The following is a 15,614-nucleotide window of genomic DNA, read 5'->3' as shown; positions in this document are numbered from 1 at the left end:
TATTTATGTTTGGGATTTTAATTATTATAGCGAATAACATAAGTTTTAAGATCACATCCCAGCGTAGAGGCCTTTTAAGTTTGTTAAATTTTTTGTTAGCCCAGCTAAATTCTTTTCGGTGCTTTTTCTCTACTATCTTTTATTTTAATACGAAAAAAGCAGCACATAGCAACAGCGGCCGGCAAAGGGAGGAAATCGCCCAGCCTTTTAATCACTGCTCCGATAAGGCTTAAGACTTTCCTTTTTGCGTTGCTGGCTGGGAAAAGAGAGCTCTGGAGATGCGTATCTGGCCGGCAGACCAGCAGCAGCAGCGACGGAGGCTTGTTGAATTTGAAAGGCCTACCATAACTGCTGCGTTTAATGAGCAAACTAGAATTTCTTGCCGCCACCACCGCCGCTGCTTCTTCTTCTTTTGCTGGCTGCCAGTGATTATCAAGAGAGCGGAGAGAGGAGCGGGCCCGGCCAGCCAGTGTAAGCCCCTCGTAATACGCCAACTTCATTATCAAGATGTTGAGCGCGCGGCGGCAGCATTTTGTTTTTGGCTGCCTGACGCGTGTTTGCTCTCCGCTGCTTTCACCCTCGCTAATCCCCCGTCAGAGCAGCGACTAAAAAATTGCATTCGTCATTCGGACGAACTCGCCATTTGTAACGGTCAGCAAACGTTTCGCCGCTCATTGATCGAGCCAAAGTGTTTGATTTGATGCCGGCCGCGTGCGTGTTATTTTTCAACCCGTGCATGTGCTCTGCATTAATAGCCCCCGCGCGCAATAGGCTTGATTAAAATTTTCAATTTCCTGCTCTGGGATCTTTTTTATTCCGTCGCGAAAATAAAACGCGAGAGAGAAAGTGAGCGCGTGCAAAAGGCCCTTGCGCGAAAAGCGCTGAATAAAAGTTTGTTAAAATGTGACACTTTTTACGACTCAACTCCGACAATGAAAAAATTGTTCCCACAATTTCATTGTTCCGTTTCTTCTCCCAGTCCTTTCACGAGACACCCACCACGTTGCTTCAGCTGTGTTTGCTTTTATCTCGAAAGGCGCTGTTATAAAAAGTTATTACTTAGCAAAAGATTCTCCTCAGAATCACAAGTTATTCCCGCTGTGTCTTTTAATTCCCTCCCGCCGGTGCACATTCACAATCAATCCACTGATGGTCTGAGTTTCCGGCTGAACAGGGACGTGACAAATAGTAGATCATCTCTTTTCTCCAAATGGCTCACTTTTGAAATTAATAAAAATATATGGTGCATAAAAAGGTCAAACACGCGTGTAATATAAAAACCCATTTTCTGAACAACACAAACTGTTTGAAACATTGCGACTGGCTTTTTCACGTCCCTCATTGTTAGCGGTGGTGTATTATGTAAGGTCCGCTACTTTTATTCGCACTCAGGCCTCTTCCGGTGTAGCCATAAAGACTGCGCGGTGCGGCTAATTATGCACCGTAAAACAGTGCAGCTAGGTGGGTAAATAAGCAATTTCTTACGTGCACTTTTCGCCTTCATTTCGGAAACACTAAAGTAGCCTCGTAAAAATATATTATACGGGCAGCGCAAGAGAAGAAAGAGGCGGAAAAGCGGCGCCACGCTGTGTGTGTGTAATACAAGGACCTGCTCGGCTGCGGCTGCTGCCGCTATTTAATGAAACTTTGTTTCGAAATATGTGTGGTTATAAAGGACATTGGGGAACTCTTAAACGAGGGCCGGGATTCTTTTTAATAACCTCATCTTTTTACTTAGCTTGCTTGTGCGCGGCGACGCGGTACACTCGCTAGCAGCGATAAAGAACGCCTATTTCCACCCGCACCCTCGTCCCAAATTGCCATTTTAAAAAGCACTTTCCAAGGCCGTTGCGCCTTTTGTCTTAGTTTTGGCATGGCCTTTTATGAAGTGACATACAAGGTGCGCGCACAGGTGGTATAGTCTTCCATCTTGGCTCACCCGCTGCGCGGGTTGCATAGCTCGCGAATCGTCGATTTGCGTGTAGCTCGCCTAATTAAAAGATGCTCGATCGCAATACTTGCTTTGATGATTATTAAGAACAGCTGGTCGAAAAGTTGAAAAGAATTCAAGCATGACGTCATTGCCTTTAATTGGCGGCGGGCTGCACAAAGGAGTTCGCTAGTTCAGCTAGTTGAATTCGCAACGATGAAAAACTTAAGTGCGACTCAAATCAAATGTTAATTAGTGTCTTTGCAGATATTTCTGTTGACTCGGAAAGCTATTTTCAGTTATGTGCTTTTGTAAAATGACAACAAAAACATTTTTTTTTTTAGAAAGATACGTCATATCTTTGAGTTATACTTGAATTAAAATTAGGGATTGAATTAAAGAAATTTTCATCAGGTTTTTAGAAAAAGCCTGTAAACTATGTAAATGGTGAGTGCGGTCTCCCTTTTTAAAATGAATATTTAATTTCATTAAAAGGAGTTTCCTGTTCAGAGTACCATTTTCTTTGGACATTTTTTTGGAGAAGAATTGAAATCTAACATGAAAAGTAGTCAAACGCTGTTAATTTCCGAGAAAATTGACAAAATCTGAACTTTTACTGTAGCTTAATTATTGCGACTTGTACTTGTAGTGTCCAATCGTTTAGCTCACTTACAGACGCTTAAAATACGAATATTTTTAAATTGTCGTCATGCATCAAACCATTTAAATGTCACGTATAATTGCTCTCCGTATTTCGTTCAAGAGCTAAATTTTTGCTTAGCTCATAGACAAGCATCAATATATATATGAAATATTTTCTCGTCCTCTTCAAATACCAGTTGTCGGAATCCGTTGTCGGGCCAATTCAGCAGTTTGGGTTTTCAGATGCGGCTCCTGCGTTTGTGCTGATTACCCCATTCTAGGCAGATGCGCCCGCACTCGTGCCCAAATCCCCTAATGACATCTGCAATTCATCTCCATGCAAGGTAGTCTCACGCTTTCACTTATCATCATCAGCATGCAAGTACATGCGTGATGCGGGTGGGCGGGCGGAATTCGCATTGGAATCGGCAGAATTCGGGTGAGATCACCAAACAAACAATCTGCCACAGGGGTCTGGCCTGTTCGGCGGGCGGCTTTTCAATGCTTCGGGTAAATAATTAGAGTAATCAATTAGGCTGAGCATAATGGAGTGGCCATGATGGATTATTACACAGTCATCTATCAATGGCGCCGTGCGGCTGCCTTTTCATGCCAATATGAATTAACAGCCGAGCGCACACACAATGCAGTAATGACCACGGCGGCGCACTTTGCCCCATTGAAATATTCGCCATTCGCCGCATGAGCGGCATCGCTCGGCACGCGCAATTTTTCGTGGATTTCAATTATTTACTCGGCGCGCGGGCCCTGTTTGTTTTATTGCCAGCATTAATGTTGGCTCAACTCCACGGGAAGGCTGCGGAGAAATGAACGTTCGGGCGTCGGCATGGGGTCAGCCATTCGCTGTTGGAAAAATTGTTGCCCTCCGACCCCCGGCAGTCGCAATTGAATCAATCACTGCGCGCGGCAGCAGGGCCAGAAATGAAACGGCCGCCGCTGCCGCCGCCGCCGCCGCTGCTGCTGCCTTTGCCGCCGCCACGCGCTGGATTATTTTCTTTTTTTCTCTCGCAGCCAGTCAGCGAATATGGTGCCTCTCGTTATTGGCCGGCTCTTCACTTTTACGATCTTAATCTGCGAATTTTCCTGTTTTTCCCAAGGAGCTCGGCGGGCGGTTGCGTTGAAAAACTGCCAGTGAATTCGGCTCACTTGATTTTTTTTCTAAGTGGCGTTTCTGCCTCTCACTCCGACGCAGTGGCTCTTTTATGGTAGCGGCCCTCTTGAATTCAGTATTCCATAAAGTTAATACTTTCATGAAGGCTCGTGGCTTAAAAATGAGGATTTTATGTTTTAGAAGACGTCAGGAATAGCTTTTTGTGGTAAGCGTAACAAATTATTTTCCGCCCGTTCGTAACAAAGGCCTTTTATCGTGCAGCAATTTCGGCTGCCACGTCAGAGAGCAGTTATGCGCTGCAGGGCCGATTTTTTTCGTCAGGAAAGCGGACGGACGGACGGGCTGATTTGATTAGAGGGCCAAATTAGCGAGCAGAGTGAGTGAGCGTGTTCTGTGCACGAACGAGAAAGATATCAAATTGGCGGAGGTAACGAAATGCGAATGCATTGGAAAAACACGAGCGCAAAACAGTCATCACAGTTCCGCCAGCAAATTATGTTAATCCAGGCCAGTAAGCAATGGAGATGGATTTGAAAATGTTGTGCTTCCGCACGAGTGCGTGCGAAATGCAAAAATCGCGACTGTGTATATTAGCGAAGCGAGAGGAAAAGAGAGAAGCGAGGCGGGGGCCGAGCGGGCGGTGCAATCAATAGCGCCGCCGACACGGAATAAGCAAAAAAGATGATGAAGAATAAGTGGTTGCCGGTGCCGCCGCTGCCACGGCTGGCGAGCGAAAATTTATTGCGACGTATGCACTCATCGATCATTCGTGCTGCGAGTGTGCGTCTGAAATTGATTTATTTATTTGCCAAAGAATAACACACAACTGCATACATACCGGAGGTGCTGTTTAAACGCGAAAAATAATATTTCCGCCGAGCGTTAACGAGATCATGAACGCAACCGGCTTCACTCGACGCTGTTGTTTGTTTAACGGGGTCACACGCCTCTCTACCAGAGGCACGCAATTCTAATTGGCGCCGATACGCTGGCACGCGAAGGCCACTTTCTTCCTTCCTGCGGCCGTCCGTAATTCGTGCCTAACTACCCACTGCCAGATTGCTTATCAATCCATCGTGGCAAAGCCGCTTTCCCACAATACCCGCGCCGCGAGTATGATTAGTGCGAGATTTAGTGGTTTTAACAATTTCTGGAATTTGTCACGTGTGGTTAGCGTTGACCAGGTGCAATTTAACGCGTGTTTACGTTCACCCATACGATAAATTGTAGCAGGAAATCAGTCTCATTATCAGATTAACGCCCTTGTCTTTCAATTTTGTTGTTGTGTAATAAGAACATTTAAACTATGTTTGAAGGTATTAGGTACAAATGATTAAATGCAACCTTACCTTGCTCACAAAAATCTTTCAAATCTTGACTGGTTTTAAGGGACGATTTAAATTACCCCCTATTTATTTCCTTCGGTTGCTCTGCATTTCCTGCGTCAATATCGTAATGGTCTCGTGTAGTACACGATTGTTGTAATTTTGAATATACTGTAACAAGGTTGCTTCAGGGGGACTTTCAATGAATTTACTAGAACACAGACCTGAGATTAATTAGTTATTCATTCGACAGCAGCAGAAAAAAGGTTCCACTTGACTCTATGGTGAAGAGCTTTAACTGTGTAATACCTCTTCATTTGATGGCAGGCTTTGACCTGCATGTGAATGAGGTGAGCTTTTGCCAAACGCATCAATGCGTATCAAAGGCAGTTCATTGCCAAGAGCTAATTGTAATTTACACGCAGCTGCAGAGGTTGAAAAGTAAATCCTCTCGGCCCAATCAAAGTGGCAAATTAAATTTGCGTCCGTTTGACTGTCGGTCTGACAAGCATCGTTGTCTTTGTGCGTGTAATCCGAGGCGAGCCGTCACTGTCTGGAAACGTGTGTAGTCCACCTATTCCCTTTCACGCTCCGATTCAATTACGCGCAGGACGAGGCTGGGAGGCTGTGTGCACGTGTGCGTGTTTGCAAATTCCAGAGTCACAAACCGCACTTTTCAGCGCCGCGAGGTCGGTCGGCCTGCTCGCCAGCCGGAGCGCTGAGCACGCACTGTTAACTAACAATTATAGTCGTTGTTTTGCGCGAGCGAAACGTAATCTGCGAATAAATCATGCAGCTCGCATGCATATGTACATGCATATTTATGCTTGTGCCTAGTACAAAGGCGCCGCGCGCACCAAACGCGTCAGTGATCAATATTCCACTTGTTCGCCGGTGTTGGGCTCTCTCGTTCCACGCCGAATGAGTCCAAATTACGCCGGCCGCGACCAAATAAAGAGTGCGTAAAAAGTTGTATGGTGCGGTCGACGAATGCATGTACGCGTGTGTAGCAAGGCCTTTTGAAATTCTATATATGAGCGCGCCGTGGACTTTTTCATCATAAAATTGCGGTGAAATTGGATGGATTCGGTTGTTCCCTCCCTGTAATTGACCGAAATCACAGGGCAGTGGCGCGGAATGCAACCCGGCCGAAAGTTTGCTCGCGCGCGAAAATCGGCTGCCATAATATTGAATTTCCGTCCCATACGTAGATGCTAGTTGGGCACACGTTTTCATCGATGACACTCAAGCGTTGTTTGCAGATTTAATCTAATTAGCGTCGTTTTATGTTGCAGGAAAAGTGTCGGAGGCGCTGGCTGTTGCCGGAGGCATAGCAAAACTTCCCTGTGATCTCAGCTCTTCGGCACCTGGCGACAAAGTTCAATTAGTTATGTGGTTCTTTGGCACCAAGGATTCACCGATCTACACGTAAGTTAACTTTTCGTCAACCGCCTAGCGCCCAAATTTACTTACAAACGCTTACCACCACCACCAGTGACCCATTTCCGAGCCTTCTACCTGGAACAGCTTGTAGTTAAACTCTTCGAAAGTTGACTTTTCCCAATATACCATGACACATAAATTCTAACAATTCTACTAAGAGCAACTGGGTATGCTTCCGTTATACTTTGTTAATTTTAAATTCTCTTTTACGGTTCCTCCAAAACCATAACTAGCAGGGAAACTCTTAGGGTTTAAGTCAGTTGCAGATTTGTTGAATTATAAGCTTATAGAGCACCAGGTGAAAATATTTATATAATTTAACGGTGCTGTGTATGAGTTACGAAGCGCTGGAGGAGAAAATCCTTTTGGTAATGGTTTTTAAATCGGATATTTCAACCAGAATCTCATTAAATGAATTTCTAAGGGACATTCTGTTTGACGAATCCATCGATTTTTCAACTGTTTGAGGGGAACATAGCTCCATATTCCATATTTGCTACTGGGAAAAAAGTTAAATAAATAACTTTACCTAAGTTTCCAACTCTAAATAAACTCATTTAGGTCAGGAATTCAGATTCAGACATTTTTTTTGTTTAGTTAAGCCAAATATTTACAGGGGTGGCTCTTAAAATAAGTCAGGTGTAGCCTTTTTGGGCTGTTAAACATAATAATCACACGATATATCATGGAATATTATAAACTGTAAGGTCAATGAGCAAATATTGGACGTTTAATCAACTTTGAGAGTACATTTGCTTTATGATTAAGTATAAAGAGGTTTAAAAACGGAACGGTACGCGTCTAAACGTAAAGCTGGAATATAAATAATTTTTGGCACTAAAACAAGGCTTTTGGATGGTTCCTAATTTGAAATCATGAATCAAATCCAAATCGAATGCGTTTCATGCCTCTTATTTTTCCCTTGAATGCGTGCACACATTGCATTCTCTTGTTCATAGTCACAGAGCAAACGGCTTGAGCCGTCGAGCAAACGGTGGAAAGCAATTGCGAGCGGTGAAAACTATGCGTAGTTGCACGATAAAGGGATGATTTACGCGCACTCCTTTCAGCAGCAAAATTTGCCACATTGGTTCTTATCGCGCGCCAGAATTCCTTGTGGTCCAAAGTTCGAAGCATACGCCACTTTTCCCCCATTCTTCAGTCGGCCCGCCACTTTCATAATAATAATAATAAAGTGCGGCTCTGGCGCGCACGCGGCGCAAGTTGCCAAAGAAGTGCAAACTTCGGGCATCAGTTTTCTTAAGACTATTAATCCCCCGCCAAAGAATTAATAATGACGCGCCGTTGGTGACGTTTCCCCCTCGCCCTCGCGCAAGTGATTTTCCGAGCAAGCACACCACTTCTTGCTCGATCCCAACACAGAGGCACCCAACTAACTAACTAACTAACCAGCCCCAATCAAGATGCTGCCTATGTTCTATAATAATACCGCGCCCAACTTTGCTGCTGGCGTTGATGATGATGATGATGGAAAGTGTGTGTAATCATGGCTCGGTGCACGCTGCTCGGCAAAGTAAACCTATTGTAGGGAACAATAGTTGGTGTGCGATGTAAACAATAGGCGATAAGACCGGATGCGATGCTGGCTGTTTCGCGAGAGAGCACGAGAGAGAGAGAGAGAGAGAGAGAGAGAGAGAGAGAGAGAGAGAGAGAGAGAGCAAGTCTCATCCCTCCCGTAATGGTTGCGGGCTTCCCTGCTTGCTTGCCAGGTAGCATCGCACCCCTTTCGTATCGCCTTACCTGCCGGCTAATTAGCGTTCCCGAAAAGGGTTGCTGACAAAAGCGGCAAAGTACAGCAGCCCATTAATTTCGACCATGCGCGATTTATGCTCAACCTGTTTTAATTGTGTGCTGCCACCGCTTTCCGCCTCGCTACCCCCTTCTAGATTTGCCTTTTGAAAAGCAGCTGGTGATAGTTGTCACACCTCTTCTTTTGCAGTCTGGATAGGCGAAGTACACCCGACGACGGCAAGCACTGGTCGGAAAAAGAGAAGCTGCAGGGACGCGCCTACTTCCGCCTTGATGACGACCCTGCGAAGCTCACAATCGAGGACGTCAAGGAGACGGACCAGGGCCAGTACAGGTGCAGGGTGGACTTCAAGAAGTCGCCAACTAGAAACTCGGTCGTTAACCTCGCCGTCATACGTGAGTACACTTTTTGTTGCTCAAAAATAGTTTTTTTTCAGTCGGTCAGAAGCACTTAGATTTTCTGTTTTAATAAATTATGTTATGTGCAATTCGATCGTAGGAAGTTTTTGTCCTCCGCTCGCACTAAAAAACTCATGTTACTGAAAAGGCTTCTGACCTTGCCAGGTGACTGCTCCCGATTAAAAATCTATGTTAACAACATGTAGCAGTGTTTTATGGGTTTCAACTGCGCAAATGTCCGCAACGCTGCAAATTTAAGAATAACGAGCTGTGGAAATTTCAATTCACTGCGACAGCCCATAATTCACGGCCTAGCGTTTTTTCGCCTCGGTCGACCCTGCCGCGCGCCATTTCAAAACCACAGTCGCGCGCGCGACCGCAGCCAAACGTTTTTGAAATCGGAGCCAAACATCGATTTTTTGCGACTCTGCACATTTTTCGCCCGCTTGTCCGGAGGCAGGTGACCGCACAAGCGGCTAAAGCGTGCGCGTGTCAGTCGTAATGATATTTGCGTGTTCGCAATTAAGGCTGAGGCCTGGCTCCAATTATGCCAGGCGCCGCATTGTCCTGTGTTAATATTTGTCGTGGCTATACTACTGCGCTGCTGTTGGCTGTTTGCGCGATGTACGTGCATGTGTGCTGAGCCGAGCGGACGCAAACACTCTCGACGGCGGCGAAAAATGCGTCTTAGAGGCGTCGACGGGTTAGTTTGTTTACCTGGACGAGGTGACAAGCAGGGTATGCAAGCGTCCGGCTCGCTCCTGTGCGCGCGACAGCCGCTCCAGTTAAGAGGATTAGCCCGCAAGTTTCACACCTTGGCTACTACATACAAAGCCCGCAGTTAAATAAGCTTTATGACTCGCAGCAGCAGACGCCAGGCGCAGGTAGGCGGCCGGTCGGTCAGCCCTGCCCCGGGCACCGCAGATAAACTTTGCACTAATCCTTTTTGGAATAATCGCACGTGCATTCATTGACTTTGTGCGCGAATGTTTGCATTAACTGGGCACTGCGGTTCATTAGCATGCACCAAACGTAATATGAAAGTGCAATTCGTGCCTCTGCAGTGAAGAATCGAACTACTATACTCAACTCTAGAGTGCAATATGGTATTATTTGCATTTCCGTATGGTCAAGTGAGAGACGCAATCATTAATTCATTTTATGAGCTAATTGTCGTATTTCATGCTGGGTTTTTTTTATAATTCCAAGATACGATGCTGTATTCTTTATTACTCAACCGCACAATGTCATCTAATCACGGAAGCTAGGCATTAAGTCTTTCTTGGCAGGGAGCAATCTCACGCAACGGACCATAAAACACCAAAACCATTTTCGTGGCTCCAGTTTAACGATAAAAATCCTAACCAGGCACTTGTTACTTTAGCTGAGAACGAGATTAAAAATCAAATTATGCCTAGTTGTGAGAGAGATCCATTGAAACCTCTATATAGCAACAAGCCACCTACTTCTCTTCGAGTTGGCCAACAAATTAGAATCTAATTATTCAATCCCGACGACGAAGTGGAGTTTCAAGCTGGCAAAAAGTTTGGTCGAGCCGAGAGATAAATGCTTTAATCTAGTGTAGACGGGCGTAATATACTTCTGCAAGCCGTGCTGTAACATAAAATTCTTCCAAAGTTTAGCTCGCCGCGGCGCGTAAGGACGTAAAAAAGGGCACGCCAAGTTTGCAGCTCGGTGAAAAATTTACAAAACCGACTGCTTGCCTTCAGCGGGAAGCGCGTGTGCATGCAAAAATAGCCAGCGAACACGGTAGTTCGCAGACAAGTTAGTTTCGCAGCGTGCCGCTCGGCAAACATAAATTTATGTAAAACTTTCGAAATTAAAAACTCGTTTAAGCGAATGCTACAGGCCTGGCTGTCACCCTGCCAAGGTGAAAAATAAATTTCGCACCCCACTCACATGTGAGCCTGAGAAAACGAGTTCTTTTAAAAGTTTTAGGTTGAGGCCCGCGAGTATTTCGCTTTTTATTGCTTTGAACTTGTTGCTGCTGAAATATGGAATTTGATCCGAATTTTTGAAAAATACGAGCGTGGTCTTGGTTAAAATAGCACAGTTGGAGCAACAAGTTTGCCGAAATTTAAATGCGTGCACTGCCGGAACGCTGCCGCCGCGCTAAAATAAATAAATAAATAAATGCTTGAATCGGCCCTCTAAACAGCATGCACGGCTCACGTGAGGTAAGCGAGCAAAAGAAAGAAGTGAAGTGCTCGCGTAAGTTGCGCAAACATTGTGATTCGTAAATATTTGGAAGGTAGACAGAGCGTAGCATCATTGAATAATCCGCATGGTGGAAATAAACCGAATCATCGTATTTATTTTGTCCACTAACTAGATGAGCGGATTATGAATAACAGAGCCGGCACTATTTGTTTGTTACGCAAATTGATTGTGTGCTACGAGTTAGCAATTTCACTTCACCAACTCGCTCAAAATTGTCGCAAACAAAATCTTTCAGGAAAAAGAAAACTACTGCAAACTTAATTAAATATTTGCTTTCGTTGTCGTCAAAATGTTGACAAATGCGAGGTTTTTTCATATCCGAGCTCTATGGCATAAGATAATATTTTTATAGGAAATATATGTTTAGAATCTTATTGAGTCCCTATTAGTTAAAGTTTTTCGATTCATCCGTACAAGGATGAATTATTGATCATACAGAAATAAAGCAATTAGTTTAAGAGCTTTCTCAAAAAACTAGCGTTTTGCTCTCAAACGTGGCACCACTGCTTTTTGGCAAAATGGTGTAGAAGATTGGCCCCGTTGCCAGTCTTCAGTCGACAAAGGTACGACGCTTGAATTAACTTGATTGTTGAAGGAGCACGCAGTGTTGGAGAGCGTGAGATGCTTTTTTCTGCACCAATACGCAAGGCGTCCCATTATCAAATTGGCCGGCCGTGGTCCACTCAACAACTGCGGTCTGGTTTGAGCGCTCCGACTTTCCCTTTTTGCGCAAAAGTGGTTTGCGTGGGCAGAGAGGCAAAGAAACGCTGGAAAAAGAGATAAAAGCAGCAAAATGGAATTTGTTGTTGTTTGTTGCTGGATTTTAGGAACTGTAGCAATTCCGTTTTGGTAAAATTTGTGCCAAAATTATTTCAAGGTTGGAATATTGCTCTAAAATTCAAAAAGTATGTATGCTCTGCCTTATTATGCAAATAACTAGCATTTATAAAAATATATTACATTTGATTTTTGAATACACAGACTTTTGAATTGAAGTTATCATTATGCCAACAATAAAAGATCGAGTTGATTATTATATTCGACAAAATATCAAATTATCTGAAAGAGAAGCTAGTTTTGCCATATTGCTGTCCATCAATTAAATATTAACATGTTAAAGAGAAATATGAATGGAGGGTATTATTGAAAGAATGGGCAATTTTGGAGCACAATTTTCAAATCGGTGTTTTCGTGTAGTTTGTCGCGAACTCACGTGCAAAACAAGTAATCGCCGAGAAAGGTTCGCGTCATCTTCAAGCGTAAAAATCCCAGCAATTGTGTTGCCCAGGGAGTGAAGTGTGCTGCTGATGGTGCCGATTCGAGTACATGAAAGCATTGGCGGCGCACACATACATACATGAAAAAGAAAGAGAAGCCCGATAATTCTAGCAACGAAGGAGAAACAGAAAAATAAATTGAAATGTTCCTCTTTCTCGTGTGTAATCTCTTTCCTTGTTCCGCCAAAAGGAATCTCTCTCTCTCTCTCACTCTCTCTCTAATTGCAGTCGGAAGCGGTTCCTTTGAAGCAGTGCGCGCGTTTTTCCACCATTAATGGCGCGCAACACTTCTCTTCTCGCCACTGGCCACTTTGCTGCTGGACACGCCGCCTTTTTTATTAATATTATAGACGCCATCGTCGTAGGGTCGGTCATTAATGCCGGCGTCGGAGCGAACCGAATAATCCTGCCGCGTCGAACGGGCGTGAATGGAGAGCGAGTTAAATAGTATTTTAGCACCTCTTCTGCGGATAAAGCTCTGCCTACTTTATTGGCTCTCGGGAGATCTAATTACTCGAGATTATGTCATAAGCCGAAATGACTTTTCAAGCAGCTGCAACCCTCTCGTCGGGGCTGCCAGTGCTGCTCAGCCCTCAGCTTGCCACTCAATCTCGCCAACTCGTTGTGACACCCGGCCAGACTGAAAGATGCAGCCTTCTGTTTTTGTCACTTTTCAATTTATTGATTGATGCCTCCAATGCTGGGACACAACGGCGCGCACCGTAAATCCGGCTTTTTAATTAAACCAGGCGCGCGTGTGACAAACGACGGGTTACGGATTTGCCACGATAAAGAGTTATTTTCCAATCACGCTATCAAGATTTCCCAGTGGCTGTTGCTTTCCCGCGAGATCGAATCAAAACACATTAGTTTGTGGCTCTTCAAAACACCATGATAAATCCGCAATAGCGCTTACGCTGGAATTCATTTTATGATGCCAGAATAGAGAGAGTATTTAATTAAAGCTGTAGAGTCAACTTAAATGAATTTTTAAAGCTCTAATTGAATTTCATGAGGATCTAAACTTCATTGCTTCATGCAATTACCAATACATTAATTTTTAATTACAAAAAACATTCACTTTATGGTCACGAAGGGCGATCCGTAACTCTTTTTATCGTTCTACAAACGACTGAAAAATTAAATATTAATTTGTGCTGCGAGTTTTGATGTCAAAATAAGGCTCTCTCGTCTCTCCAAATGGAACAATATTAATAAACCCGAGAAAAGCAGGGAAAGATGTGCACGGGGTGGCGTATATTGTACGAAATTTTACGAGTAATCCTTTTAATTTCCTGAATTCAACAAAACCTTCTGCAGCCGTAAAACGAGCCTTGTCTGCCGTTAATGCTTTGTCAGAAGTGCCGGGTGAGCAGTCCTTTCTCCTGCCCACCGCACTCGACGTTTCGCATTGTACACGTTTTTAATAATGCAGTTATGAAAGGGTTCATTCTGTATAGATTACAAAAGTGTCGGGCAATAAAATATCCGCACGCGCGTATAATTCTCGCAAACGTGAACACTGGCACAGAAAGATAAATCCTCTACTGGTGCAAAACAAAATTTACGCGCTTGCTCCCTCGCTCATCTGTGGATCAACGCGGGTCCGCGTCTGTGCACATGCGAACATATTAAATAATATATCAGACGCGGTCCGTGCCCGCGGTGCCGAGTATATTTAAAATAAATTTGGCCCAGCTAGGAGCTGCCGCCGTTGTTGTTGGTCGCGCCAGAAAGCGGAGTCGAGCAGGAAAACACACGTTTATTTTATACGTACGCTTTTTGGCGCATTTTTCGCCGCTTTTTACACACCATACGAACAAAAAGCTTGCAGGCGCTGGCCGACAAACCAGTAGTCTGCGTGTAATGGTAAATGAATGCTGAAAATGGACCGGCATGGAATTTATTAGGCTGTGGTTTCAGATAAAAAAGGGCGCGAGTGGCTTCATAGAGAGCGGCGTAATATTTTTTAGGCCGCACACAGAGCGTGTTCTAACTACCGGGCACAATTTTATCGATGCCTCGCAAATTTATTTCCGAGAATAAAGTAACACGTGCATACCTTGCTGCGAAATGATTATTTTATTGGATATACATTCCGAACGCGCGTATATCACCGGCGGACGGGTTTTGCACGGAATCCGTCCCGTTTGAAATTAGCCCCATATATTTCCAGCAGGCAGCTAAAGACCAATTCTCCGCTTGCAAAAAATTGGACCGACGCGCAAATTGCCCGATTGAGCTCTTCTACGCTGTAATGGTTTTTGTTCGTAACGTGAAGACTTGCAAGGATGACAAAATCGTCCAAATTTCATAACACCCCAAAATCTCGAAATTGAGAAAAAATCAACTTCTGCTCGGGAAATTTAGTCAGTCTTAAAATAATTTTTATTGACATATAAAGCATAAATAGTATAAAAATAAAATATAATATTCTTCTCATTTTAATAACTGTCAATTGAGATATCCACTCATTGTTCCTCATCAATAAGTAATAAAAATCTCTCAAATAACTTTGATCCATGAATAAAAGCTTTCTAGAAAAAAGCTAAACGAATCTATCCAAAATGTGGGTAGAAATTCCTCGAGTGCATCTCTTTTTTCCCATCAGGAAATGCCAGCATTTAATTAAATAAGGGCTCAGGCCGCAGGTAGGCACAATTAATTTTTACCGAGATGTCGGCTGGGCAAAAAGCGGAGAATTCCCCGCAGCTGAAAAGCCCGGTGTTCGCTCACACCTCAGCAGTCAGCTAATTAACAATTTGGCTAAATTGCTAGTCCAGCTGGAAGCAGCGGCAGCCCCGTCGAGAATTCATGCAGGCTGTCGGAATGCAACTTAATTTGCACGCTCACGGGACCAAAAACCAAACAAGCCCTACTTTGAAATTCAGCATCTTGCCGCCACTTTTTGCGCCTTCATCACGGCTGCTGCCACTGGAGTTTGTTTTTCGCCCTCGCTCACTTTTAATACCCAACGAGCGAGCGGGGATGAATTTGCTTTCGCATGCGGATGCTGCGACACACACGCGCTCTCGAAAGCCCGGCGCTCTTGACAAGTGTGTCCCCTCGTTGGTATAAACAATGTGTGTCTTTCTCGTCGCGTTCAGACTGATTAAGTATTCCAGGCAGTGCCCTGCAAATTGCATGTATCAACACTCATCTGCATTTCCAGCTACACCACTCGCACAACTAACTAATAAAAAGCGGTCCACTCGGTCACTACATGCATGCGAAAGTGTTGTTGTCGCAGAGCCAGCCACACGCTCCGAAATTCGCAACTTGCTAAGAAGTGTTGTTGTTTCTCCTCTTTTCTGCTCATGCTGACGGCGCACGCTTTTCCTACTTTATTCGTTTCGAGTCCTCTTCTTGTTTGCTCCAGTTTTTGCACATATAGGTGCGCTGAATGCGTATTTCAGACTAATGTTGTCATGGAAGTTGCAAAGGCATCACTTTTA

The 15,614-nt window shown here is 44.3% G+C and overlaps 1 protein-coding gene across 2 annotated transcripts in view; it reads left to right on the top strand.

Moving 5' to 3' along the window:
* Positions 1 to 15,614, top strand: part of LOC135942656 (contactin-6-like) — a 160,635-nt gene that overhangs the window by 86,390 nt on the left and 58,631 nt on the right. For both annotated transcript variants that reach the window (XM_065488906.1, XM_065488905.1), the window contains exons 2-3: positions 6,325 to 6,457; positions 8,433 to 8,638. In XM_065488906.1, coding sequence (XP_065344978.1) covers positions 6,325 to 6,457; positions 8,433 to 8,638 — 339 coding nt within the window. The remainder of the gene's footprint in view (positions 1 to 6,324; positions 6,458 to 8,432; positions 8,639 to 15,614) is intronic.

Source organism: Cloeon dipterum, chromosome 4 (genome assembly GCF_949628265.1).
Source record: "Cloeon dipterum chromosome 4, ieCloDipt1.1, whole genome shotgun sequence".
Classification (NCBI taxonomy): domain Eukaryota; kingdom Metazoa; phylum Arthropoda; class Insecta; order Ephemeroptera; family Baetidae; genus Cloeon; species Cloeon dipterum.
Note: the sequence above shows the minus strand (reverse complement) of the source record. Positions and strands in the feature narration are given on the sequence as shown.